This window comes from Lepidochelys olivacea (genome assembly GCF_965140295.1).
Source record: "Lepidochelys olivacea isolate rLepOli2 genome assembly, chromosome: 2".
NCBI classification, from domain to species: domain Eukaryota; kingdom Metazoa; phylum Chordata; order Testudines; family Cheloniidae; genus Lepidochelys; species Lepidochelys olivacea.
This window is the reverse complement of record NC_140412.1, coordinates 142,083,164-142,109,243: the sequence shown is the minus strand read 5'-3', so window position 1 is coordinate 142,109,243 and position 26,080 is coordinate 142,083,164. Positions and strand designations below refer to the sequence as shown.

At 43.4% G+C, this 26,080-nt stretch overlaps 1 protein-coding gene across 1 annotated transcript in view; it reads left to right on the top strand.

The window, feature by feature from the left end:
* Positions 1–26,080, top strand: part of ANKRD33B (ankyrin repeat domain 33B) — a 107,460-nt gene that overhangs the window by 45,033 nt on the left and 36,347 nt on the right. The window contains exon 2 of the mRNA XM_084621995.1: positions 20,877–21,006. Within this exon, the coding sequence (XP_084478121.1) occupies positions 20,877–21,006 (130 nt within the window). The remainder of the gene's footprint in view (positions 1–20,876; positions 21,007–26,080) is intronic.

The window sequence follows — 26,080 nt, the reverse complement described above, 5'->3', positions numbered from 1 at the left end:
CTGAGAGCCTTTACCTCCTTTGTCACTGAATCAGCTGGTTAACTCCTTACAAGTCACTTGGTCTCAGTTAGTTAAAACCTTTCCACTTCCTCTTTAACATAAGCATTTTGTTAAGATAAGCACTTTTAAAAGTGAGATAATTCCTATAAGAGGTAGAAATAACCATGCTATCATAGGAATTACGAGTTTACATGTAATTCCTTCACTATGAAAAAGAGATTAGTTTTGTAAAGCAGAAGTATCTGCTAGCCTACTCTCATCATTCCTTTATGTCATTAGTGATGCTTCTATAACTAATAAAAATAATTTACATGTTAACAACAGTAACATTGACTTTATTAGCAGACAACATGCCCCTCTGTTAGCTTATTTATTTTCCAGGTAACAACTGGTTTATTTGTTATATAATGTAAACTTTTGCAAGCACAGAAAAATGGCCTCTCATAGGCTATTTTTAGTAGCGATTACTGTAGATTTAGATGACAGTAGATTATGTAGGGATTTTTAGCAGAATTGATACATAGACTAATTTTTACCTTTATTTACACCTGTGAAGCTCCACTGACATATATAGCATTTTATGGGGTAACTGAGGACAGAATGTATCCCATTCATTAAATGGCAGATGAGAGTTATACATTATTTTTTGTAAGGTTTGAGGACCGACATGCTTTTACACAGCACAAAACTCTTACTTCAAGCCGAGTCCTTAGTGTTCTTAATATTCTGCAATAGAGGTGACATTTTTGTGACCCTCTTATTCAGGAACTGGAGTGGAGAGTGTCATCAAGCTTTGCTGTTGGAGACAAGATTTTGCTTTTGGCTTTTATGTTCCCTTGCAGAGTCACAAAGATTTACACTTCCCTGCTTCAGTCCACACTGAAAGACTCTCTTTTGTTCTTGACTGGCCACTTTCACTGGAAATATCAGCATCTCCCCCCAGGCTCCTGTATTTTTGTCCAAACAACAATTTCCTCTTTCAAACTCCTGATTTTTTTTGTCAGTTTCCCAATATAATATCTACATAAATACATTCCTGCTATTCTCTCTTGAAAAGGTCAGTCTAAATTCTCTCTTTATGAATGGTATTAAAGTTTATATGCCTGACAGATTTCTGTGGCACACAAACAATCTTTCTCATGGGATTGAAGACTTGGATAATTACTTTATCTCATTCTCTGCTGACCTAATTAGCAAAACCAATTATAAATATGATTTCAGCTACTGGCAAATGTTTCTGTGAATGGTATATGTAGTCTGTAACAGTTTATCCAGTCCACACAAATCAGGTAAGAACAGCTATCAGTGCTCAGTACTAAATTCTGCTCAGTTACTCTGGTGTAAATCTGGATTTTCTCAGATGATTTATAGGCTACCTGCACACTGGGAGCTGGCTGTGATTCCCAGTTTGTGTCGACATACACATGCTAGCTCTGCTTGAGCAATAGCACGCTACGAAGAGCAGTATAGCCAGGGTAGCAGCTCAGGCTAGCCGCCCAAGTACAAACCCACCTGGACTCTCTGGGTTTGTATTTAAGCAGCAAGGCTGAGCCACCACCCCTGCTACCCCAGCTACAGTGATATTTTTAGCATGGGTATCTCTGTGCAAGCTAGGACTCACACCTCTCGCTCAAAGTGCAGAGGTAGATTAAGAGTTATTCCAGACTTACACAGTTTCAACTGGAAGCAGAATTTGACCTATATTGCATAATTTGAGGAGATTTTTTTTAATCTATAAAATAATGGTGCTTTCTTTTGTTTTATGGTATTTTAAAAAATAAAATATCCAGATTTTTAATGCTATTCATCACATTAGACATTTTATTTATGAATTACCATTATTTATAACATTTAATACAATAACAATGAGTATTTTTATTTTTCTTAATTGAAAATCTCTGATGATTATATAAGTGCTGTTTGATTTATATACTTTTAAAACTAATAAATGTAGTTACCATAATTCTCTCTAAATATGTTTGTGCATATTTACATTGTTAGAGTTAAATTATTAAATTTAATTAAATTACATATTTGTTTAATCTTACTTTTAACCAACCTTGCAAAAGTGTCATGAAAGCTTACAAAGCTAGGCTCATGGGGCCCAGATCCACCAAGGGACTTAGGCACTTGATGTTCTGTGTCCCAATGTCTAATTTTTAGGCTTTGGAAAATCACAGGAACCACACTGTGATCCACAAGGCCTGAATTAAGCAGCCTGTACAATGAATGGGTAGAGAGTGATGCCTTAGAATGCAATCCTCAAAGCCAGCATGTTAGGAAGCTTTTCGGCTAAGCAAGCCAAGGGGAGATGCTGCCAACAGAGATGCATCTTAAATCCCTCTCCTCTTATGGAGACAGACGCCTAAGTCCAGGCTGCAGTCCAGCAGTCTATCTCTGCTTGTGATTCATGAACCGGGGATGCTAGGTGTTCAGCTGCCTAAGTCATGTGCAGGGCTCAATCTGGTATATGGGCTCAGCCTCAGAGGCCACCTGATTCTATACAAAACAGCTAGGGAAGGATGAAAACCTGCCTCATTACCTTCAGCCCAGTGGTTAGCATACTTATCTAGGATATGGGAGACCCCTGGTTCAAGTTCTCCCTCTGCATACTGAGGAGAAGGGATTTGAACAGGGATCTGCCACTTCTGAGGTGAGTGAGCTAACCATTGAGGTATGGGGTGGTTGTGGGAGGTGCTCTCAAGCTCTCCTGTTGAAATTGTTTCACTTTAATAAAATAATCAAATAGTTAACTATTAGTTTGGCCAGAGACAGCATTAGAATGGCTTTCTAGATAGAGCACTCACCAGAGCAGTGATAGATCCCTGTTCAAATCCCTTTTCCTCAGCAAGTGGGAGGGGAGGGGAGATTTGAACTAGGGCTCTCCTACGTCATGGGAGTGTATCCTAACCGCTAAGCTACAGGTGATGAGGGAATTCACCCGTGATGGTTTTGTATGGTGTTAGGCTGCCTCTGAGCATGCCTACCAGATCAGGCTCCACACGCAATTTAGGCATTCAGCTGCCTATCTTTTCCCTGATTTGTGAATCTATCTGGGACTTAGACAGGAGATAGGCATCTGAGTACCTAGAGTGGTGCAGCAGTGTGCATGCTCTGAGGCAGAAACAGGCACCTCAGGAACTTTTACTGCAAAAACTTAGGCACCAAGTGAATTTTGGGTCTTCAGGTTTAGGTGGCAGCCAAGTGGGAGTTTTCTGGATTGCAGTGGAGCCTAAAAATGGGACTTAGGTGCCTAAGTATCTTCATGGAACCCACCCAACATTTGTTTGTCAATTCTTTACCAAGATGCTCATAACAATCTAATGATATTTTATGCTCCTCTCAAACACATTACTTGTTCCAGGCAAGTGGGGCAAAGTTTAGATTAAGTTGTTTTCATTCTTACCTTCCTGGAGGAAAATGTGTTGTCTGAAGGTAATTTAATTAAGCTAAAATCATTTTATGGTATTTGTGATTTTCTCTGCTGTTCACCTTGGGTTCATTATTGATCCTGTGATATTTCCAGCAATCTCTTTATTTTCCATAATGACCTGATGCACAAATAACATTGACTATTTATACAAACAATGAGGAGTCCGGTGGCACCTTAAAGACTAACAGATTTATTTGGGCATAAGCTTTCATGGGTAAAAAACCCACTTCTTCAGATGCATGGAGTGAATATTATAGATACAGGCATAAATATATATTGGCACATGAAGAGAAGGGAGTTACCTTACAAGTGGAGAACCAATGTTGAAGGCCAATTTAGTCAGGGTGGATGTGGTCCACTCTCAATAATTGATGAGGAGGTGTCAATACCAAGAGACCAAAAATTGCTTTTGTAATGAGCCAGCCACTCCCGGTCCCTATTCGAGCCCAAACTGATGGTGTTAAGTTTGTAAATTAATTGTAGCTCAGCAGTTTCTTTTTGAAGTCTGTTTTTTAAGTTTTTTTGTTGAAGAATGGCTACTTTTAAATCTGTTATTCAGTGTCCAGGAAGATGGAAATGTTCTCCTACTGGCTTTTGTATGTTACCATTCCTGATGTCTGATTTGTGTCCATTTATCCTTTTACATAGAGACTGTCTGGTTTGGCCAATGTACATGGCAGAGGGGCATTGCTGGCACATGATGGCCAATGGTGTCATTGGCTAGCACAGCTGAACCATTCAGAACTTATTTTGACATTGATCCCAGCCTCAAGCAAAACCAAACACACCTGAATAAATCATCAGTTTAAAAATAATTAAGAGTTTTGCAAGTCTATTTTATAGTAATATAAATATGTATTTTAAAAGTATACTTTCAATATATTTTAACATTCTGCTCAGAGGCACCAACATCCGGAGTTCCTGGGGGATGTTCAACCCCGTGCTCAGCCCCAGGCCCTGCCCCGACTCCACCCCTTCCCCCAAGTCCCAACCTCCCTCCCTGCCTCTTTCTGCCCCCGCCCTACCTCTTCCTGCCCTGTCCCACCCCCTGTCCCCACTCCTCCAGTGCCTCCTGCATGCCACTAAACAGCTGATGCGCAGTGGGCGGGAATGCTGCGGGGGAGGAGGAGATGCTGATCTGCAGGGCTGCCGGTGGGTGCTGAGCACTCACTATTTTTTCCTGTGGGTGCTCCAGTCCCGGAGCACGCACAGAGTTGGTGCCTATGATTCTGCTTGTTAAGAATCCAGTTTCTGAAGCAGGCTGTGAAATGTTTAAGCTTCCTGAAAGTCACTTGGAGTCCTAGGGAAGATGAGTATACTGCTGGCTTCTGTATACTTTGTATACAGCTGTTAGCACCAGTTCTCAAATGTGTCTTTGAGATGACTCATTTGCCACATACTTTAAAGCAATGGTTTTCAAACTGTGGGTCGCGGAATGTAAGGCACTGGGTTGTGATGGTTCTGGTCAGCACTGCCGACTGGGCCGTTAAAAGTCCCGTTGGTGGTGCTGCCAGGCTAAGGCAGGCTAGTGCCTACCTGTTCTGACACTGCGCTGCACCCCAGAAGCGGCCAGCAGCAGGTCTGGCTCCTAGGTGGGGGGCGGCACAGGGCTTCATGTGCTGCCCCCACCCCTCCTGTGCCTGAGAGCAAGAGCTGTGAGGAGCCGCTTGCGTTCCTCTGCCTAGGAGCCGAACCTGCTTCTGGCCGCTTCCGGGGCATAGTGCAGTCCGCGGTGCCAGGACAGGCAGGAAGCCTGCCTTAGCACTGCTGACCGAGAGCTGCCCAAGGTAAGCCCACACCCCAACCCCGTGCCCCAGCCCTGAGCCCTCCCCAAACCCAGAGCCCCTTCCTGCACCCCAAACCCCTCATCCTCAGCCCCATCCCAGAGCCTGCACCCCCATCCCAGAGTCCTAACCCCCTCCCATACCCCAACCCCCTGCCCCAGCCCTGAGCCCCCCACCCATACCCGGAGCCCCCTCCTGGACCCCAAGCCCCTCATCCCTGACCCCACCCCAGAGTCTGCACCCGCAGCCCAGAGCCCTGACCACTTCCTGCACCCCAACCCCCTGCCCCAGCCCAGAGCCCCCTCCCACACACTGAGCCCCTCATTCCCAGCTTCAGTCCGCAGCCCTCACCCCCACCCCCCAACCCTCTGCCCCAGCCTGAGCCCCTCCCAAACCCCCAAACCCCTCATCCCCAGCTCCTTTGTGTCGTGGGCATCAACAATTTTCTTTCAACTGTATCGCCAGAAAAAAAGTTTGAAAACCACAGCTTTAAAGATAGTGTTATTTATTGTGCTTTATCAGTCCAAAAAATGAAGACTGTCCTAGTCACAAAGGCCCACGTTTTTGCTCCCAGTAGAATTTAATAATGTGGGCCTGATCCTGGGACATTTCGAGTATCTTCAGTTTCCACAGACGTCAAAGGAAAATGTGAGACCTCAATACCTTGCAGGATCAGCCCGTTACTAGGAAAACAAGCAAGTCTGAGCCCTGCTTTCATATACCTCTCAAAAGTGCAATTTGTGTAGGGTGCACAGATTCTATGTGCAGCTGATATGAAAAGTAAGGAATTCATATTGTCAGAGTCTCTTGACATGGTGTCTGAGAGGATGGAATAGGACTTGTTCCAAATCTTGGAGATGTATAACATAGGACCTGGTTTCCTTAGTTACAGAAGCTTTTGATATTCTAATCCAAAGGCTTCATAGGTGCCCTTTCATATCTTGATTTTTTTTTGCTTTTCTTCTGTCCTGGGGAACAAAGCAGAGTTTTCCTCTGTCCCTTCTTTCACTGGTGTTGGAATGACTGGCAGCAGCTATGGTAAAAGCACAAGAAAAGAACAGGTCTTGCCTGACCTTGAATATCAGGTGATTTTGTGCGCATATCACGTGTGTAAGTGTATGTATGATTGCTTCTCCTAGCACAATTATTTAGTGCCAGCAACTGAATTTTACTATGATTGAAAACAAATGGGGGTAATGGTGCAGAGAGAGGGGATGAGGTGCACTGGAGTTGGCAAGAGAGACCCTGATCTGAGGAGAGAAGAGTGGATGATAGAAGGAGAAAGCAAGTCAGAAATCATGAGAAAGGATTAATAGTTCATGGATTCAAAGGCAAAAAGGGACTATAGTGATCATCCAGTCTGACCTCCTGTAGAACACAGGCCATAGAACTTCCCCAAAATAATTCCTCGAGTGTAGGTTTTAGAACAACATCTAATCTTGATTTAAAAATTGTCAGTGATGCAGAATCCCCCACAAATTAGTAAACTGGTCTAATGATTAGTTATCCTTACTGTTACATTTGATGCCTTATTTCCAGTCTGAGTTTGTCTAGCTTCAACGTCCAGCCATTGGATTGTATTATTACTTTTCTCTGCTAGACTGAAGATTCCATTACTAAATATTAAATATTTGTTCCCCATGTAGATTCTTATAGATTGTAATCAAGTCATCCCTTAACCTTCTCTTTGTTAATCTAAATAGATTGAGCTCTTTTAGCCTATCACAGTAAGACCTGTTTTCTAATCCTTTCATCATTCTTGTGGCTCTTCTCTGAACTCTCTCCAATTTATCAACATTCTTCTTGAATTGTGGGCACCAGAATAGGACACAGCATTTCAGCAGCAGTCGCTCAGTTTACCAAGTGATCCAGATTACTCTGAATCAGTGACCCGTCCTCTTCATTATTTACCCCTCCCCCAGTTTTTGTGTCATCTGCAATCTTTATCAGTGATAATTTTATGCTTTCTTGAAGGTCATTGATAAAAGATGTTAAATAGCATAGGGCCAAGAACGGATCCCTGTGACACCCCACTGGAAATACACCCATTGAAAACACACCCACTGAATGACAATTCCCTGTTTGCAATTACATTTTGAGACCTATCAGTTAGCTAGTTTTGAATCCATTTATTGTGTGACATAAGAACGGCCATACTGGGTCAGACCAAAGGTCCATCTAGCCCAGTATCCTGTCTTCCAGCAGTGGCCAATGCCATGTGTCCTAGAGGGAATGAACAGAACAGGTAATCATCAAGTGATCCATTCCCTGTCTCTCATTCCGAACTTCTGGCATGTTATATGTGACATGTTAATTTTATATCATTTTAGTATTTTTTCATCAAAATGTCATGCTGTACCAAATCAAATGGGTACAGAAGTGTAAGTAAATTATGTCAATACTGTGATGTCCTGCTTGTGGTTTCCAAAATGGTGAGCCCCTGTGTTACCCCTCTCAGTCTCAGCAAGTGAGAATTTTGCTGCTGCTAAGCTATGTTAACTTTTGACACACCAGCTTGTCTGCCCTGACAGCAAATATTTCAGGACTAATTCAGTGCAAACCTTGTCTTGCTGGTAACAATCAGTGAACCTCAATACCTGATGAAGGAACAGTAATCCACACAGTGTAGAGTCAAGCACAGGAGTTTATTACGCACAGCGCTGGCGGAGTGTCACTTTGCTTATTAGGCTCAGAGACACTGCGGAAGAATTGATTACAATAGAGTATATAGGCTGCTTATTGGGTGGAGAGAAACGACAGCGATGGGTTTTCCCAAGGCCCTGGATAGGTTCTAGCACCAAGACAAGATAAGCACAATAAGCCAATGGTCTAAAAGATTACATAATGGCTCCGCCCATGGCTCAAATTAACATATTGCTGACACACAGGTAATTACCCTCAAACTATGTCTATTAAAGTGTATAGGTTAAATCCTAATTTTGGTGTCCAGGGGAATGAGGTAGCAGCTCTCCCGGTTGACCAACAGGTACATTCCTGGAGATTTAAAGTGAAAAAGCAGTAATTAGTACTTAAAAATAACAATTGTTTATACTTTTACCCTTGCATTTCCTCTCCCCGAACTCTGTCTGGAATCTGAGGGGTATTGTACCGCTATCTTCTCCCTGTGTTAGGGAGCTAACTGTGAGGCCTTTCTCAGTGCTTCATGTGTCTATAACTCGTAATAAGGACACCCAATTACATTCAGAGTTATGCTGACTCTGCTCACTGACTTGAAACACACAAAGTTGTCTGTTTGCCCCAGCTTTCTCTTAGCCATGTATTGTTCTCTGTTAGCTAGCCCTCATGCCCCAGGCCAAGCTGTGGACTCTGGGCCTATATGAAAAGTTCTTAGCAGAAACTGTAGTTAAGATCTTACATCCACAGCAAATGGATTTTGGCCCTTCACCCGAATTTCCCAGTACCCTGCAGTTTCCAGTCCTTCTCACTGGACACTCACAGAAGTTATTAAGTTTGCCATGTCCAAAGGAACAGAGCACACACTAGACTATTTGGCTAGTTGTGGATTCACCCTCCAGTTTAATACAAAGCACTGAGATGGTTTTGTAATAAAACAAGAAAGTGTTCATTAACAAAGAACAGAGATTTAGATGACACTAACTAAGAATAGAAGACAAGTGTGGTTACAAACAAAACAAAATGCTTTCTAATGACAAACTTAATTTCAGCAAGTTACACTCTTTGTCTAAGCAAGTTTTTCACTGACATTAAGTCTCTAGCAGCTCTTGCCTTTCCTTCCAAGAGGATCCAACTTCTCAGAGGGTGCTGTACACTATCAACACCTAGTGATGGATGACTAAAACGTCTCTTTGTCCCCCTTACATTACCCTATTGTGTCTGTTTTGAGAGTCAGAAAGATTTACTGGGGTGCAGATTTTGTCCTCTGGTGTGATTGTTAAGCAGCCTTCTCCTCTGCTTGTTAGCTTGATGTCTATGTTTACCTTAAATGTAAATATGCTTGCATTGTACTCTGCTGGTGATCACACTGGGTCAGACAACTTAAATACACATTCCTTTGTCAGGGTAGGTTGGATTTATGCACTGCCTCCTAGATACATTTTAAGAACACATTTTCAGCACACATACATATCTCTCTTTATACACAACCTGTACATACATCATGCAATGGTTTTTGGGACCAGTGTGTTACCAGTTTATATATGATACCTCACATGACACTTTTCAGATACAGATTATGACAAGAGTGTGTTGGGGCAATGAGTGTGTCAGGCTTGTTGTGCGTTACAGAATAGTGGGCCCTGTGCCAGTTGGCATTAATGGGCTTCCAGGGTCACAAACAATATTATTTTATCAATTAAACTTGTAATCTCAGTTCTTTATATTAATTTCCTTAAAACTTTAAGATTTAGTGAACGGTGTCAGGGAACAGCTCTACCTGGCATAAGAATATTAAACACCCATTTTAAACAATTATATTTTTAACATAACTATCACTTTATAACTGCAATTAGGCACTTCACACTGGAGGATGGCATAACTCAGGGATTAGTTATGGGCTATAGAACCTTTCATGGCTAGGGCACCGTTTCAATTCCTGCTAGTAACAAATCTACTCCCGTATAATGGTGGTTCAATGGCATATGTGAAATGAGTTGAATATATGTGTCTACTTCCTACTGTACAAGTTTTCACATCACGACAATATGCGCAGTAACCGAATATAAAATTGGAAGGGTACAAGGAGCTAGTGCCGCAGATGGGCTCAGTTCCCCTCCTCCTCAAAGCCCCCTAGTAGCATTATGTCCCTGTGTTATATCATAAAAGTGTGTCTTCATGTGTGCATGACCATGCTTGTGTGTATACAGCACTCAGATTACTCCCTACCATTGTGTCGGAGTGCTGTCCTCCCCTTATGTTACCCCAATGTCAGTTTCTACCTTGGTGTCCAAGGTCCCCTTGTTTCCCCCATGCTCTCTGTCTACCTCCAAGTTTTGTATCCCCTTATGTCACCCCCATGCTCTCTTTCCCTGATGTCCTCCCGGTGTCCGACCAACGCCTCCCCCCCCCAGTGTCCTCTGTGCTTCTGTATCCCCCACCACATTCTCTATCCTGTCCTCCCTTCAGGTCCAGTGTAGGGGAAAGTCGGTCCTCTCCCCTTCCTTTCCAGTGGGAGGGGGTGGGGGTGTCCTCTGCCTCCTCCCATGTGCTCCAGAACTGTGGGGAGGGGACCTTTCCTCCCTCTCTGTGTCAATGGATCCAGCTGAAGGAAAGCTGGACACTTCCCTCTGGCTCCCTGTGCTGGCTGAGTCTGTTGTGTGGCATCTCCACTCCTCAGCTATTAGGCAGGACTTCTGGGAAATGCAAAGGCTGTTGTTGCTGCTGCCCCCTTCCCCTCTCCTCTGCCTCAGGCTCAAAGCTGGAAGTGGGAGGAGACACTGTTGTTGCCCCTTGCCTGAAAGTTGGGGAAGCTGTGCCTACAACTGCCCTTCTGACTGGCCTCAGCTGAGAGGCCAAGGACTGAATGGACAGAGATTGAAGCAAACTATGCTCTTGTCCCAATAGTTGGTACCTTGAGCTCAGGGAAGAGCACAGGTGAGGCAAAAGTGCTTCAGCTGTTGTGTGTATAAATATAAATAGAGGAGTCCTGTGGCATCTTATAGACTAACAGATGTATTGGAACATAAGCTTTCATGGGTGAACACCCACTTCGTCGGATGCAGCTGAAGAAGTGGGTATTCACCCATGAAAGCTTATGCTCCATTACGTCTGTTAGTCTATAAGGTGCCACAGGACTCTTTGCCGCTTTTACAGATCCACACTAACATGGCTACCCTTCTGATAAATAGAGGAGTTCAGACTCTATGGTTGTCTAACGGGAACCTTTCACCAGCACCACAATTAAACTGCCTTTAAAAAAAAATTATTGATGAACTGTATGCTACTGCAGACTACTCTGCAGTCCAATGGATCTTACAGCTTCATCAGTAGCCCCAAGACATCAGTCGCTAGTAGCCATTTTGTGTCAGTTATATTTATTAATTGGGATTATGGAAACTATTTTAAACCGATTATGACTATTGTTAACTGAATTTAGTGCCTTTAAAATTAAAACAGCTTTTCTGAGATGCTGTATACTCTCCCAGCTAATGCTGCTGCCTCCTATAAAATGAGATTAGGGATTCACTGGGTATCCTGGATAACCTGCCCTGTCTACATTATTGTGGACTATTGTAGCCTTTTGCAAGATGTCTAGGGACAGAGCCAGAAACAGAGGAGAAAACACAAAAAATAAGTCAGCCTGCAGAGACCACAAAAGGCACTACAGTATCGAACAACCAGGTTTGGGAAGTAACTACTGAGCTCCAAAAGTATCATATGGTTGTGGTTCTCATGTTTATTGTCCTACAATAGCTAGACACTTATGTGGCATTGTCACTACAATATTGAAGCCAAATGTATCTCGTTCCAATAGGCAATGCATTCCAAAGTGTTAAGCAAGGCATATTTTCAAAATCTTGTTTGCAAGGTGAAAGGATCTGGGTAAAAATGTAAAAAGATTACAGAATATGAGGAATATGTCTGTGTGGTGGAGCCTGCAAATATTTTTTAAAGGAACATCTTGCAAAAAATTAGATTGTGGCACATCAAAATTGAAATGTACATTAAAATCAAAATGTTGAAGGATTGGAAATATTAAGCAAATACATTTTGTCTGTATTAAACACAAACATTTTATCTAAAATGTTGGCATTCAATTAAGAAAAAGTATATATTGTGAACAAGGACTGTGAGAGTAGTTGTCAGTAGTAGCATCACAGCACCTTCTGTGCTCATTGCCTATCAGTCTCTAGCTCTGGTAGCTGCTACTAGATGGAAACCATCTGAACTAGCTCCTTCTACCTTGTTTCTGGCTCCATATATGGTAGGCTATCTCCCATTCTGAATCTATTCCTACAATTCTTGCTCTGCACATAGGAGGAGTATTTCAAAATTTCAAAAATTATGAGTCCATCCCAAATATCATGAGATTGGTCTCCCAAACGTGATTTTAAAAAGAAAAATTACATCATGCTTTTTGGTTTGTATTCTGTCTTTTGAATTCATGCAGTGCCTGTATAAATGACATTATAGTGTTGCTAAGTCTGACAAATTTAGAGTGAGTAATGCAATTTTGGCCCCTGCTACAGGCACTCTTGCTAGAGGCAGACCTCTCAACAGTCCTAGGTTTTACAAGACTGTCCAACTTTGATCCCTGAAAACTCCCTGTCCTGGGTGGAGCAGAACATTTCCCACAGTCAGGGTCTCCTGGGAAGTGGGGGCAAAAGGGATAGTTTGCCCGGGGCATTTGAGAGGGATGCCAAACCAAGAGGTGTTGTGACCTGGCACACCGAATTGCAGCACCACTCAGGTATGGCCCGGTCACCCCTCTCTCAGCATCTATGGAGGAGTGGCCAGGCCAAGTCTGAGTGGTGTTGTAATCTCATGCACTAGGTTGCAATGCCAATCAACTTTTGCCCACCCTCCCCTCTATCTCCATCTACAGAGGGATGGATGGGCCGCACCTGAGGGGCACTGCATCCCACTTTAGCCACTCAAAATGTTAGGAGGTATGTAGAGGACACAACTGAGCTCAGGGGCCCATTGTGATAGTCACTGTAGAAACACATAATAAGAGACAATCTCTGCCATGAACAACTTACAAAATAGCGCATCCATGGTAGGGAGTTTGTGAAATGGGAGTTGGAGCACAGACTCACCAAACTCATCTTGAATAGGGGATACCAATGAAATGAGAACAACTTTTAATCCTAGCTGAGCTGGGCTAGATTCAGACTAGTGGTGTATTGGTGAAAGGTTCTATACCTTATTAACAATGCCTGGTAGTATCCAGTCCCCTCAAGCACTAAAGTTACACCTTTGAGAATCAGGCTTGCTTTCTGGAAATATAAATTTATTAAATCAAGTTCTGACCTTTTCAGAGCTCACACAGGCAGGGCATCCACTCTCTGGACACATCCGATGAAGTGAGCTGTAGCTCACAAAAGCTTATGCTCAAATAAATTTGTTAGTCTCTAAGGTGCCACAAGTCCTCCTATTCTTTTTGTGGATACAGACTAACATAGCTGCTACTCTGAAACCTGTCATTACACACTGGTTTCCATTAACCAAATACCAATAATTAAAAAAATCAGTAAAGCAAATATTAGGACAGAATCCATATTCACCTCTAAATGTAATGTTTTGCAATATCAGATCATTCTACTAGTTACACCAAGGTTCACATATTAACTTTTGTACATATCTCTCTCTCTCCTGCCATGAGTCAAGATCAAGGTTGGATCCCACAACTTTTAAAACCACACAACAGACCATTTCTGCTATAGAAGATGAGAGAAAATGCATATTGGTCTTCTCTGCATAGACGAGCCCAAACAGGAAGACACAACACACCTATTACCAATGGGTTACACAAGTATTTGTGAGACAGCACAGGAATGCCAGCTGCCAAAATTCTTGTTTTTTATTCCTGGCTCTGGGAATAGATTGTGATCTAAACCGCATAGCTAAACATAACAGTGTACTTGTTTGGGTCCTCTACAGCTGTGGTTTTTAAACTTTTTTTCTGGCAACCCGGTTGAAGAAAATTGTTGATGCCCATGACCCAACGGAGCTGGGGATGAGGGGTTTGGGGTGTGGGAGGGGCTCAGGGTTGGAGTGTCAGGGTGAGGGCTGTGGGGTGGGGCCATGAATGAGGGGCTCAGGGTGTGGGAGGGAGCTCTGGGCTGGGTCAGGGGGTTGGGGTGCAGGAGGTGGTCAGGGCTTTGGGCTGGGGGTGCAGGCTTTGGGATGGGGCCAGGGATGAGGGGTTTGGGGTGCGGGAGGGGACTTTGGGTTTGGGGGGGTTCAGGGCTGTGTCAGGAGATTGGGGTATGATGTTGGGGTGTGGGCTTACCTCGGGCAGCTCTCGGGCAGCAGCACAGCGGGGATGCTAAGGCAGGATTCCTGCCTGTCCTGGCACTGCAGACCACGCTGCGCCCTGGAAGCGGCCAGCAGCAGGTCCGGCTTCTAGGCGGAGGTGCGCAAGTGGCTCTGCGTGGCTCTCGCTCGTAGGCATGGGCAGCACACGAATCCCTGTGGCCCCCTGCCTGGGAGCTGGACCTGCTGCTGGCTGCTTCCGGGTCACAGTGCAGTGTCAGAACAGGTAGGGACTAGCCCGCCTTAGCCAGGCAGCACTGCCAACGGGACTTTTAATGGCCCGGTCAGTGGTGCTGACCAGAGCCATCGCGACCCAGTGCCTTCCATTCCATGACCCAGTACTGGGTCACGACCTGCAGTTTGAAAACCACTGCTCTTCAGGGACTGAACCCAATACCTCCAGATATAACAGTATAAGCATCTTCACTAGAGCTAAAGAACCAGGAAATAAACAGTAGGAGACTCAAACTTGTACATAACTTGTAGCTGCTAGAGGGTGACTGAGTCACACTGTGCTAATGTAGGTTACAGCAAGTTATTTCTGAAAGACAGTGTGCTGTGTTTAATTATAAACCAGGTTTCTATACCCAGCTCTACCTGAAGTGATCTTGTGTAAGTTCTATATTATATTATCTTTGAAAAAGCTACCCTCTGAGGTGGGCAGAGGTGCCTAGTCTGTGTGCTCCTGCCTGCTCTGTTCTGCAATGGCAACTCTCTTGTAGAGGGAGCAGGGCTGGATGTGGGACAGGGAGGGTAAAACTCTAAAACGCCTTCCCCCAACATATGGTCCCAGCACTGGGTGGCTGCACTGGGCCTAATGTTACCAGCTTTGCCTGTTGCTTTGGGGTATGCTCATTTATTAGGGTTACTTTTCTGGGGCGGGGTGGCTGGCGGGGGGGAAGGGTCTGTACTTCTGTCAATGTACTGCTTGTGTCACTTTTGTTCTCAAACAGAGCTCTAATTCTCCTGCTGCAAGTTCCCTCCCAATGGAGCTATCCTGCAGGACCTAGGTTCCCCAGGGCTGGGTTCTTCCAACCCCAGAATCAGATGAACACACACACACACACACACACACACACACACACACACACACATTAACAGAGCACATCTGAGAGGAGCAGGTTAATCAGCACTCCCAAGCTAACCCCTTATATGTCCCTGGACTCAGTAGGCTGGGTCGAACAGCACCGCCAAGCTGCCACCCTCATATGCCGTGGGCACCGTACTGGAATAGAGAGAGAGAGAAGCAACCAGCTTAATCATGAAAGTTATTTATTGCCAGTTAATAGGGGAGTCAAATAAACAAAACAGCTATAATATTAAATCTAACTTAAATTTGATTATAAAGGTCAGGTTTAGAAAACGATAAGTGATCACACAAGTCAAGGTCAGAAGATTATACCTAGAGAGAGAGAGAGAGCTGGGTTCTCACCACTCTGTGAAGCTTGAATCGATCGAGGGTCCCAGATAGTGATGGTAGTTGAGGGTCTGGAGTGCTGGAGACAGGCAGAGCTCCCAGCACGATCAGTCAGGAGAGGATGAAATCCAATGAAACTGATGCAGATTTGGATCCAGGCATCAGAACACTTACTTGAAGCATGGGTAGGGGTCTTTGTAGAGAAACACCAATGGTTCAAGGGAAAACACTGGATTTGTTTATGTGTAAGCTGATGGCTCAAGGGAGTATAACAAAGTTGTTTTGTTCAGGCTAGACAATGAGAGCTGATCATTCCTGATTATGGATGGTGTTCCTTGGAGGGAGCTCACAATGCAATTAGGGAGCTTCACTATTTTGGATACCAATAAAGGATTTATTACTAGAATTGGACTGATAACTACTGAGCTGGGTGTGTGTAGGCATGGGTTCATTAACATCTGGAGCAGAGATCCCCCATCATGCAGTGCTTCCCTGCTTTTCTGATCCTAGAGTTCCATGCAGTTCTTGCCTTGGAATCTCTGTTCTCCATTCTGTATGCTAATGGAGATGCCTCCTTGTCCCATCTTCGATGCAAATGAGGTTAGTGGAGTTTCCTTAATCCTGTCACCCTTATCCCAGGGGTTTAGGTGTGTCTCCCTCTGCCTTTTTATTGCTTTTTGTTAGTCTTTCTTCCGATCAATTTGGTTCAAGGAGAGGCTGTGGGGGGGGGGGAAGGTCTTTCATGAGTCAGACAGGCTGGGTACTGCGCCCTGGTTCCCCAAGAACACAGAGCTGCTAGGTAACACTAAGCAGCCCTGGTCACCATGGATATTTGCACCCTCCCTCTTTGAAATTTGAAATGCCAACCCCGTTGCAACACCACTCAAATCTGGCCCGTCCGCAACTTACTTTAATCACAATTTTAACAGACTGTGATTGGAACTTCTGAGCCACCCCCTATCTCCACAACTTTCTTACAGCCTTACCCATAATATATTACATTTAAGATATAAGACATGCACAGGAGTGGACTTTGTATCAGTTCACTCAACTGAATTATGCTCCTGCCTAATGCTATAGAGTGTAACATAAATGCTCTATATTCCAGCATTTAACTATTGTTTATGCACAGAAATCTCTGTTAACATCAGAGAGAGCTACCTACGTGGATCTAGTCTGTCTGTAGTTATTCAAAAATATGCCCTCAAAAAGAAATAGACACTACTTGTGGCAGCAAAGTACTAATGGGTGTTTGTATAGTATGTTCATTGTATTGCAGGATCAGTGACAGCTGAAAATAGTGTCTATTTTACAAATGATGTGAAAGTTTTATAACAAATTTTTTTGCTAAACAACATTCACAGCTGTTTTGTCACTGCTGTCCATTTTCTACTATTCCAGGCTTATATAATTCTTATGGAAGGACGTCATGTTAGGCTTCACAATCTCATAGTTTTTATTCATTCTCCTCCTCAAAAAATAAGGAAAAGGAGTACTTGTGGCACCTTAGAGACTAACCAATTTATTTGAGCATGAGCTTTCATGAGCTACAGCTCACTTCATTGGATGCATACCGTGGAAACTGCAGCAGACTTTATATACACACAGAGATCATGAAACAATACCTCCTCCCACCCCACTGTCCTGCTGGTAATAGCTTATCTAAAGTGGCCATTTCCAGCACAAATCCAGGTTTTCTCACCCTCCGCCCCCCTACACACAAACTCACTTTCCTGCTGGTAATAGCCCATCCAAAGTGACAACTCTCTTCACAATGTGCATGATAATCAAGGTGGGCCATTTCCTGCACAAATCCAGGTTCTCTCACCCCCTCACCCCCCTCCAAAAACCACACACACAAAGGTTTGTTAAAAGTAATGTTAAGGGTCTGACCAAAAAGAGTTGCATTGTGTCTCAGGACCAACCGTTCAGGCAAAGGGAATGCACAAACCTGCAGGGGGTCAGAATGATTAAATTGCTGTAAGATTTCAGTTATCTGAGACAGCCCCACCTGGAAAATGAATGTCTTCTGATAGTGTTACTTGAAGTTGTATGCAAATAAGGATACTTTCACTTAACAAGACCCCCTATCCAGTTTCAAAGGAATCTTTTGAAGTATTGCATGTTAACTGGAAGGAAATTGAAATGCTCTTTATCAAGGAGTGCTGAGCTTTGTTAAATATTGGGTCTGAGGTGAATTGTGTAAAAAAGAAATCAGAATAATAGTCTTATTCAAAGGTCCAGCTGAGAAATATTGTGGTCTGTACGCTGACCAAAAAGATGTCATTTTGTCTGTATCTTAACAAAACTGTTTGTCACCTGAACTGAAAGGACAACCCAGAATTTAAATGGAACAGGAAATTGAGACAACTTTGTAACATTAATGTATTGACTAATAGCAACCTGATTGTAATGTCAAAATAGCTTGGCAGAGGAAGCTCGTTGCCCAGTGGGGTCTGTGTTAGAAGTACATCAATTGTGCAGACTAAAGGGCTGGGGTAAGAGTAATTAAGAAAGGTGGTGGGATTGGCTAGGATGGGATTATTAGCAGTAGTGGTACTGTGGTAGAAGTAGGCTGAGTAAACTAAGCCCAGAAGTGATCTACTGTCTGCTGTATTTGCTAATGGTTTTATTGTCAATTTAGGCACATCCCTAAGCGAGGAGTGGTATGTAAAGCTCATCACCTCAGGAATAGCCTAGAGAGGTATTGTGACTCAGAGACACACCTGTGAATCACAGCTGCTTGCTTACTTCTCCCTTGGTGCATTCAGTGGAACTTAAACTGGTGTAAATTGGCATAGCTTTATTCATTTCAGTGCAGTTATGCCAATTTACACCAGCCAGACATCTGGTCCAATATTTTCCTTAACAAAAAAGATTAGAGATGGTTTCTGCTGAGGTCTTTCCTTTACAAGCTTATTGATCCCATGGCTACAAGAAATGTGCAACTTTGGTGTTTCATATCTATTCAATAATGATCTTTCCCACATCATGTTGTGCCCTTGCTGCTGTTTTAATTTTCCCAAAGAAAGAAAGAAAACCTAAGGGTCAGATTCTGATGTGCTTACTCCTCCCCATTACTCCGCTTTAAATGTGACTAAGGGGTTATAGCTACAGTGGTAGCTAGAAGGGGGTTCTCTCTTGTGCACATGGTGGACAGGCTGGAGTATGTGAAGGACCCTGCTACTATTAACAGCAGTAATCACTTCTCTGATTAAATAGGGACCAACTAGGAGTCAAATGGGGTCATTTGAACTGAAAACATTTCAGAGAGGTTTGTGTTTGCCACATCTTTAGGTTTAAAGTTCTTTCACCAACAGGCTTCTTACTTCTCCCTGTAAATTGGTGGTCAAGTTGAATTCTGCATGTCTGTGTGTTCTGGCTAGGCAGAGGGAGCAGAGTAGAAAGGATTAATTTTGTCTCCTTATTCTTTGCCTCTGTCTTCTGAGCAGTTAGCTGATGTGTTTAGATCACAGTCAGCATTTAAGAACAATGTGTAGGTAGTGGGGAAAACTCATGGACTCTCACTAAACACTGAAGTTATTTTACTTGTTGCTGCCTTATCTTGTACATTTATCAGAGCACTGTGGATGCTTATGTACTGGGTTACGCAAGTATTCCTGAAATCATGAGATAATGGTTTTAATTCTAATGGTCAAATGAGATGTTCTGGTTCCATTTAATCAATGGCTGGAGTATTTTGATATTTCAGGGAAGCTGTTATTTTGTTGTTTTTTAATTAAACAATGGTTCAGGGCTAAATTGGGTGGTCAGATACATTTCCTGGTTTCTCTTCCTCCTGGAGATTTTACTGATCTTTTAGTTGTTATTATGAATATTAAATGGTGATTTTTTTTAAACTGATTTATTTTATTTACAGTATTAAGAATGTGGGATTGCCAGGTGATAGGTGAAATATTTAAAATTGACCACAGATATTATGAACTTAAAATAAAACTACCCATAGGACAGATATTTGCTTTTCAGATGACTAAATGCAAAATCACCCAGTGGCCTGGGAACTTCTTGTGTTCATCTTGACATATAATATAATCTGATAGTTTATAATAATTAGTATACAAAATTTTTCTAGACCTGCATATCATTAGGCCACATTTGTAAAATAATTCTTGCCTAGCAGTACAGTATTATGCCTGGCTTATTGCTATGTGATAATATAAGGAAAGTTCTTGTGTCCCACCATAAAATATATGTATAAGGCACAGAAATCAGTATGCCATGGGTGCCTTAAATCTGAATTTCCCAAATTTAAGTCAGAACATTAGTGTTTTAAAAGCATACTAGTCTGTATTTTAAGATGAGCCTTTTTTGTGCTTCCAAAAATGAGTTGTATGGTGTCTTATGAATACTCTTATACTTCATAATCCCACATTGATTTACAATATAATGATTCGCACCCTATTAGAGCTACATGTGTTTTTTTTCCTATTATCCACAATCTATTGTGAGAAGTAGAATTTCTGAATTAAAATATTTTGTAAAAACTAATTTCTGAATCTGGAACACTATGGTCACTAGCTGAACTATAACAAATTACTAGTGGCACTGATTGATAAATGGTAGTTAGTGGGGCTCAGTGGATTATAATTTTCCATAATATTTAAAATTGTTAGAGCTCATTTAATATTTTTCAATATATATTATTTACTGTTGTTTTTTTTTTTAAGGAAGTAATTTACAAATGTAAACCCAAGCCTAATAAAAGGGTCAATGATTCATTTCAGGCACAGCCTTGCATTTAGAGGAATGTGGATATCTCCTCATATCTGCTTTTATCCCCCCTTCCCTGTTGGTTTTTTGGGGACACAGTCATGGCCTACCCTACCTCCTGCCCCTTTGGGGTGTCATGAACCCAAGGGGCACATGCAGAGAGCAGTCTCTTTAGTGTATGAAGCACGGGGACCACTATGGAGCCCATTGCTGTACCTTTCATCTTCACTTCAATCCCTGTGCAACCATGAAGCAGCAGGGAACAATCTGGCCCTAAGAAAATTAGCCCGAACAAAAGCCCCTGATCCAAACACACATGCCCAGTTTTGTGGGAGCTCAGATGCCGGTCCAGTGTAATCCCTCACCCAATCTACCCTAACTTTGTGGAAATTCAGATTCAAACTTTGCAATTTAGGCTCAGCACTAGTTAATACTCAAATGTCATGTTGTTTCTCTCATGTTTAAAAACAAAACAAAACCCCAAATGATATGCTTCCTCAACGTACTATTGATCAGTCTGCTTACCCTTAACTACCTCCTTATTTTTTATTTATAGACTGGCCTTATTGTTGCCTGTTACCAAGGTTTTGTGGATATTGTAATAGCCTTAGCACAGTGCCCTCATGTTGATGTAAACTGGCAGGACAATGAAGGGAACACGGCTCTAATTACAGCTGCGCAGGCAGGTAAGGTTCTTTCTCTGTTTCAACTTTATGTATCAGGTTTACGGCGGTGTGTTTGTCATGGCCATCACTTTCGGGACAAAAACTGTGACCCTTAGGAGTTTTTTTTTCACAATGGCTTGTGGAATTTATAAACCCAGCAAGTCTAATCCCAACCAAAGCTCTCATGAGTCGTTTACAAGTTCAGTATATATAGATAACATTCAAACCATATCTGTTTTTTGTATGGGAGAGTAGCCTGGACTTATGAATGCATCTCAGCCATTAATTATTAACAGATGGTTTTAATTATTTTAACTTAAAAAAAATGAAATTTTGTTCAAAAATGTGATCCTGTGACTTTTTGATTTGTTTTTTTTCCTTTTGAATTTTCTGTTTTTCTTCCATGATAAACAACTAGTCATAATGATGTTAATACAGTATATTATGTAGCTGCAATGTGTCCATAACTATAGCTTTCTTTCACATACCTTGTACATATCTTAATGGCCTGTGGTCATTGCTGAATATTGGAAAGAAAGTTAAGGAGCTATGTGACCGCTTGGAAGTATTTTAGCTGCAAATATGTTATTTAGTCATTCCCTATTAAGGACAAGGAATCTAATCAGATATTATGGGCCTGAATCAGTATTTACTAATACTGGTTTTATACCAGGGTAACTACATTGACTTCAGTGGAGCCACTCCTCATTTACACTGGAGTGAGGGAGAAATCAAAGAATCACTCTGCGTGTTTTATCCCACCCAGAGACAAATGTGTGTTTATTCTAGCATGAATATACCCATAATCAACTAACAGTTGATTATTGTTAAAAAGTAAAATACTGTGCCTTAATTTTAAAGACTGCTGTAGTCATGTACTATAAGTGGATATGAAGTGCTAAAGTGACTCAGAAAAGAGAGGTGACAAATACAATTAGGATTTATATCGACAGGCCAAATACAGACTATTTTTGTCTGTGGTGTGGAGCCCAAAACAGTTCTGCAGCCCTACCAAGCTCTGCAGCTATGCTCATCTAAGCAAATTGTCTAGCTTGGACCTCAGAGGCAATCATGTAACAGTTAAGTGGATGCCCAACCTTCTCCCCTCCCCAGGCATGGAATTCATGATGTACTTACTGTATTTATTTGTTTCAAGTGTTGTAACCATGTTAGTCCCAGGATGTTAAAGAGTCAAGGAAAGTGAGGTAATATCTTTTATTGGACCAACTTCTATTGGTGAAAGAGACAAGCTTTCGAACTTACTCAGAGTTCTTCTTCAGGTCTGGAAAAGGTACTCAGAGTGTCATAGCTAAATACAAGGTGGAACAGATAAGGAGTTAACACACGTTGCAAGAGACAATTCAAGGCGAAGTGTGCAGTTAACCCCTCTACAGTCATAGGACAAAGGAGAGTTAGGCCATGTCTACACTACCACTTATGTTGACAAAACTTATGTCGCTCAGGGGTGTGAAAAAAGATACTCCTGAGTGACGTAAATTTTACTGGCATAAGTGGCAGTGTGCATAGCACTATGTCAGCAGCAGAACTTCTCCCAGCGACATAGCTACCACCACTCATTGAGGTGGTTTTATTATGTCAGCGTAGAGTGGCTACATGAGCAATCTTACAGTGGCACAGCTGCTAGAGGAGACATGGCCATAGTGGGTTACCAATTGCTGTAATGGGCCATAAATCCAGTGTCTTTATTAAGTCCATGATTTTTGGTGTCTAGCAGAGTTATGAATTTAAGCTTAGTGGATCATAGTGTTGTTCCTGTGATTTTTCTATATGTCTACAAGTTAGGCACCACAAAGCTCAGGGTCACAACACCCATGTCCTTTTGTCGATCTAAGCCTTAGCCCTGGTCTACACTAGGAGTTGAGGTCGAATTTAGCAGCGTTAAATCAATTTAACCCTGCACCTGTCCACATGATGAAGCCCTTTTTTTCAAATTAAAGGGCTCTTAAAATTGATTTATTTACTCCACCCCCGACAAGGGGATTAGTGCTGAAATCGGCCTTGCCGGGTCGAATTTGGGGTACTGTGGACGCAATTAGACGGTATTGACCTCTGGGAGCTATCCCAGAGTGCTCCATTGTGACCGCTCTGGAGAGCACTCTCAACTCAGATGCACTGGCCAGGTAGACAGGAAAAGGCCCGCGAACTTTTGAATTTCATTTCCTGTTTGGCCAGTGTGGCAAGCTGCAGGTGAGTGCAGAGCTCATAAGCAGAGGTGACCATGATGGAGTCCCAGAATCGCAAAATAGCTCCGGCATGGAACGAACGGGAGGTACAGGATCTGATTGCTCTATGGGGAGAGGAACCCATGCTATCAGAACTACGTTCCAGTTTTCAAAATGCAAAACATTTGTTAAAATCTCCCAGGGCATGAAGGACAGAGGCCATAACAGGGACCCAAAGCAGTGCCGTGTGAAACTTAAGGAGCTGAGGCAAGCCTATCAGAGAGGCAAATGGCCGCTCCGACTCAGAGCCCCAAACATGCCGTTTCTATGATGAGCTGCATGCCATTTTAGGGGGTTCAGCCACCATTACCCCAACCATGTGCTTTGACTCCTTCAATGGAGAGGGAGGCAATACGGAAGCAGGTTTGGGGAACAAGGAAGATAGCTCACAGCAAGCAAACGGAGAAACCGGTTTTCCTGACAGCCAGGAACTGTTTCTCATCCTGGACCTGGAGCCAGTACCCCCTGAATCCACCCAAGGCTGCCTCCTGGACCCGCCAGGCAGAGAAGGAACCTCTGGTGAGTGTACCTTTTTAAATAGTATACATGGTTTAAAAGCAAACATGTTTAATGATTAATTTGCCCTGGCATTCGCGGCCAGTACAGCTACTGGAAAAGTATGTTAATGTGTCTGGGGATGGAGCAGAAATCCTCCAGGGACATCTCCATAAAGCTCTCCTGGATGTACTCCCAAAGTCTTTGCAAAAGGTTTCTGGGGAGGGCAGCCTTATTCTATCCACCATGGTAGGACACTTTACCACGCCAGGCCAGTAGCATGGAGTTGGGAATCATTGCAGAACAAAGCATTGCAGTGTATGTTTGCTGGTGTTCACACAACATCCGTTCTTTATCTCTCTGTATTATCCTCAGGAGAGTGATATCATTCATGGTCACCTGGTTGAAATAGGGTGCTTTTCTTAAGGGGGCATTCAGAGGTGCCTGTTCCTGCTGGGCTGTTTGCCTGTGGCTGAACAGAAATGTTCCCCACTGTTAGCCACGGGAAAAGTGGAGGGGTTAGCCACGCGGTGGGGGGAGGCAAAATGCGACGTTGGAACGAAACCAAATGTGCTATGTATGTAATGTTAACAGCAAGGTTTACCATGAAAGAGTGTACCCATTGTTCTATAAAATGTGTCTTTTTAAATACCACTGTCCCTTTTTTTTTCTCCACCAGCTGCATGTGTTTCAAGGATCACAGGATCTTCCTTCCCAGAGGCTAGCGAAGATTAGAAGGCGAAAAAAATGCACTCACGTTGAAATGTTCTCTGAGCTCATGGTGTCCTCCCACACTGACATAGCACGGACGAATGCGTGGAGACAGACAATGTCAGAGTGCAGGCAAGCACAAAATGACCAGGGGTAGAGGTGGCATGCTGAAGAGAGGGCTGAAGCTGATAGGTGGTGGCAGCGTGATGAGAGGAGGCAGGATTCAATGCTGAGGCTGCTGGAGGATCAAACTAATATGCTCCAGCGTATAGTTGAGCTTCAGGAAAGGCAGCTGGAGCACAGACCGCTGCTATAGCCCCTGTGTAACCAACCACCCTCCTCCCCAAGTTCCATAGCCTCCTCATGCAGATGCCCAAGAACGCGGTGGGGGGGCCTCTGGCCACCCAGCCACTCCACCCCAGAGGATTGCCCAAGCAACAGAAGGCTGGCATTCAATAAGTTTTAAAGTTTTAAATGTTTAAAGTGCTGTGTGGGCTTGTCCTTCCCTCCTCCACCACCCCTCCCTGGCTACCTTGGCAGTTATCCCCCTATTTGTGTGATGAATTAATAAAGAATGCATGAATGTGAAGCAACAATGACTTTATTGCCTCTGCAAGTGGTGATCAAAGGGGGGTGGGGACGGTGGTTAGCTTACTTACAGGGAAGTAGAGTGAACCAAGTGGGTGGGGGTTCATCAAGGAGAAACACACACAACCGTCACACTGTAGCCTGGCCAGTCATGAAACTGGTTTTCAAAGCCTCTCTGTGCTCTTCTAACGCCCTGGTGTCTGGCTGTGCGTAACCAGCGGCCAGGTGATTTGCCCCAACCTCCCACCCCGCCATAAACGTCTCTCCCCCCCTTACTGTCACAGAGATTGTGGAGTGCACAGCAAGCAGTAATAACAATGGGAATATTGGTTTCGCTGAGGTCTAAGCGAGTCAGTAAACTGTGCCAGCGAGTTTTTAAACGTCCACGTGCACATTCTACCACCATTCTGCACTTGCTCAGCCTGTAGTTGAAAAGCTCCTGACTACTGTCCAGGCTGCCTGCGTACGGCTTCATGAGCCATGGCATTAAGGGGTATGCTGGGTCCCCAAGGATAACTATAGGCATTTCAATGTCCCTAATGGTTATTTTCTGGTCTGGGAATAAAGTCCCTTCTTGCAGCTTTTGAAACAGACCAGAGTTCCTGAAGATGCGAGCGTCATGTCCTTTTCCCGGCCATCCCACGTTGATGTTGGTGAAACGTCCCTTGTGATCCACCAGAGCTTGCAGCACTATTGAAAAGTACCCCTTGCGGTTTATGTACTCGCCGGCTTGGTGCTCCGGTGCCAAGATAGGGATATGGGTTCCGTCTATGGCCCCACCACAGTTAGGGAATCCCATTGCAGCAAAGCCATCCACTATGACCTGCACATTTCCCAGAGTCACTACCCTTGATATCAGCAGATCTTTGATTGCGTTTCCTACTTGCATCACAGCAGCGCCCACAGTAGATTTGCCCGCTCCAAATTGATTCCCGATTGACTGGTAGCTGTCTGGCAGTGCAAGCTTCCACAGGGCTATTGCCACGCTTTAGGATGCAGGGTCCAGGGCGGCCTGGGGGGTCTGGTGCTGGCAGCAGTGAGCAATCCAGCCCCAGCCC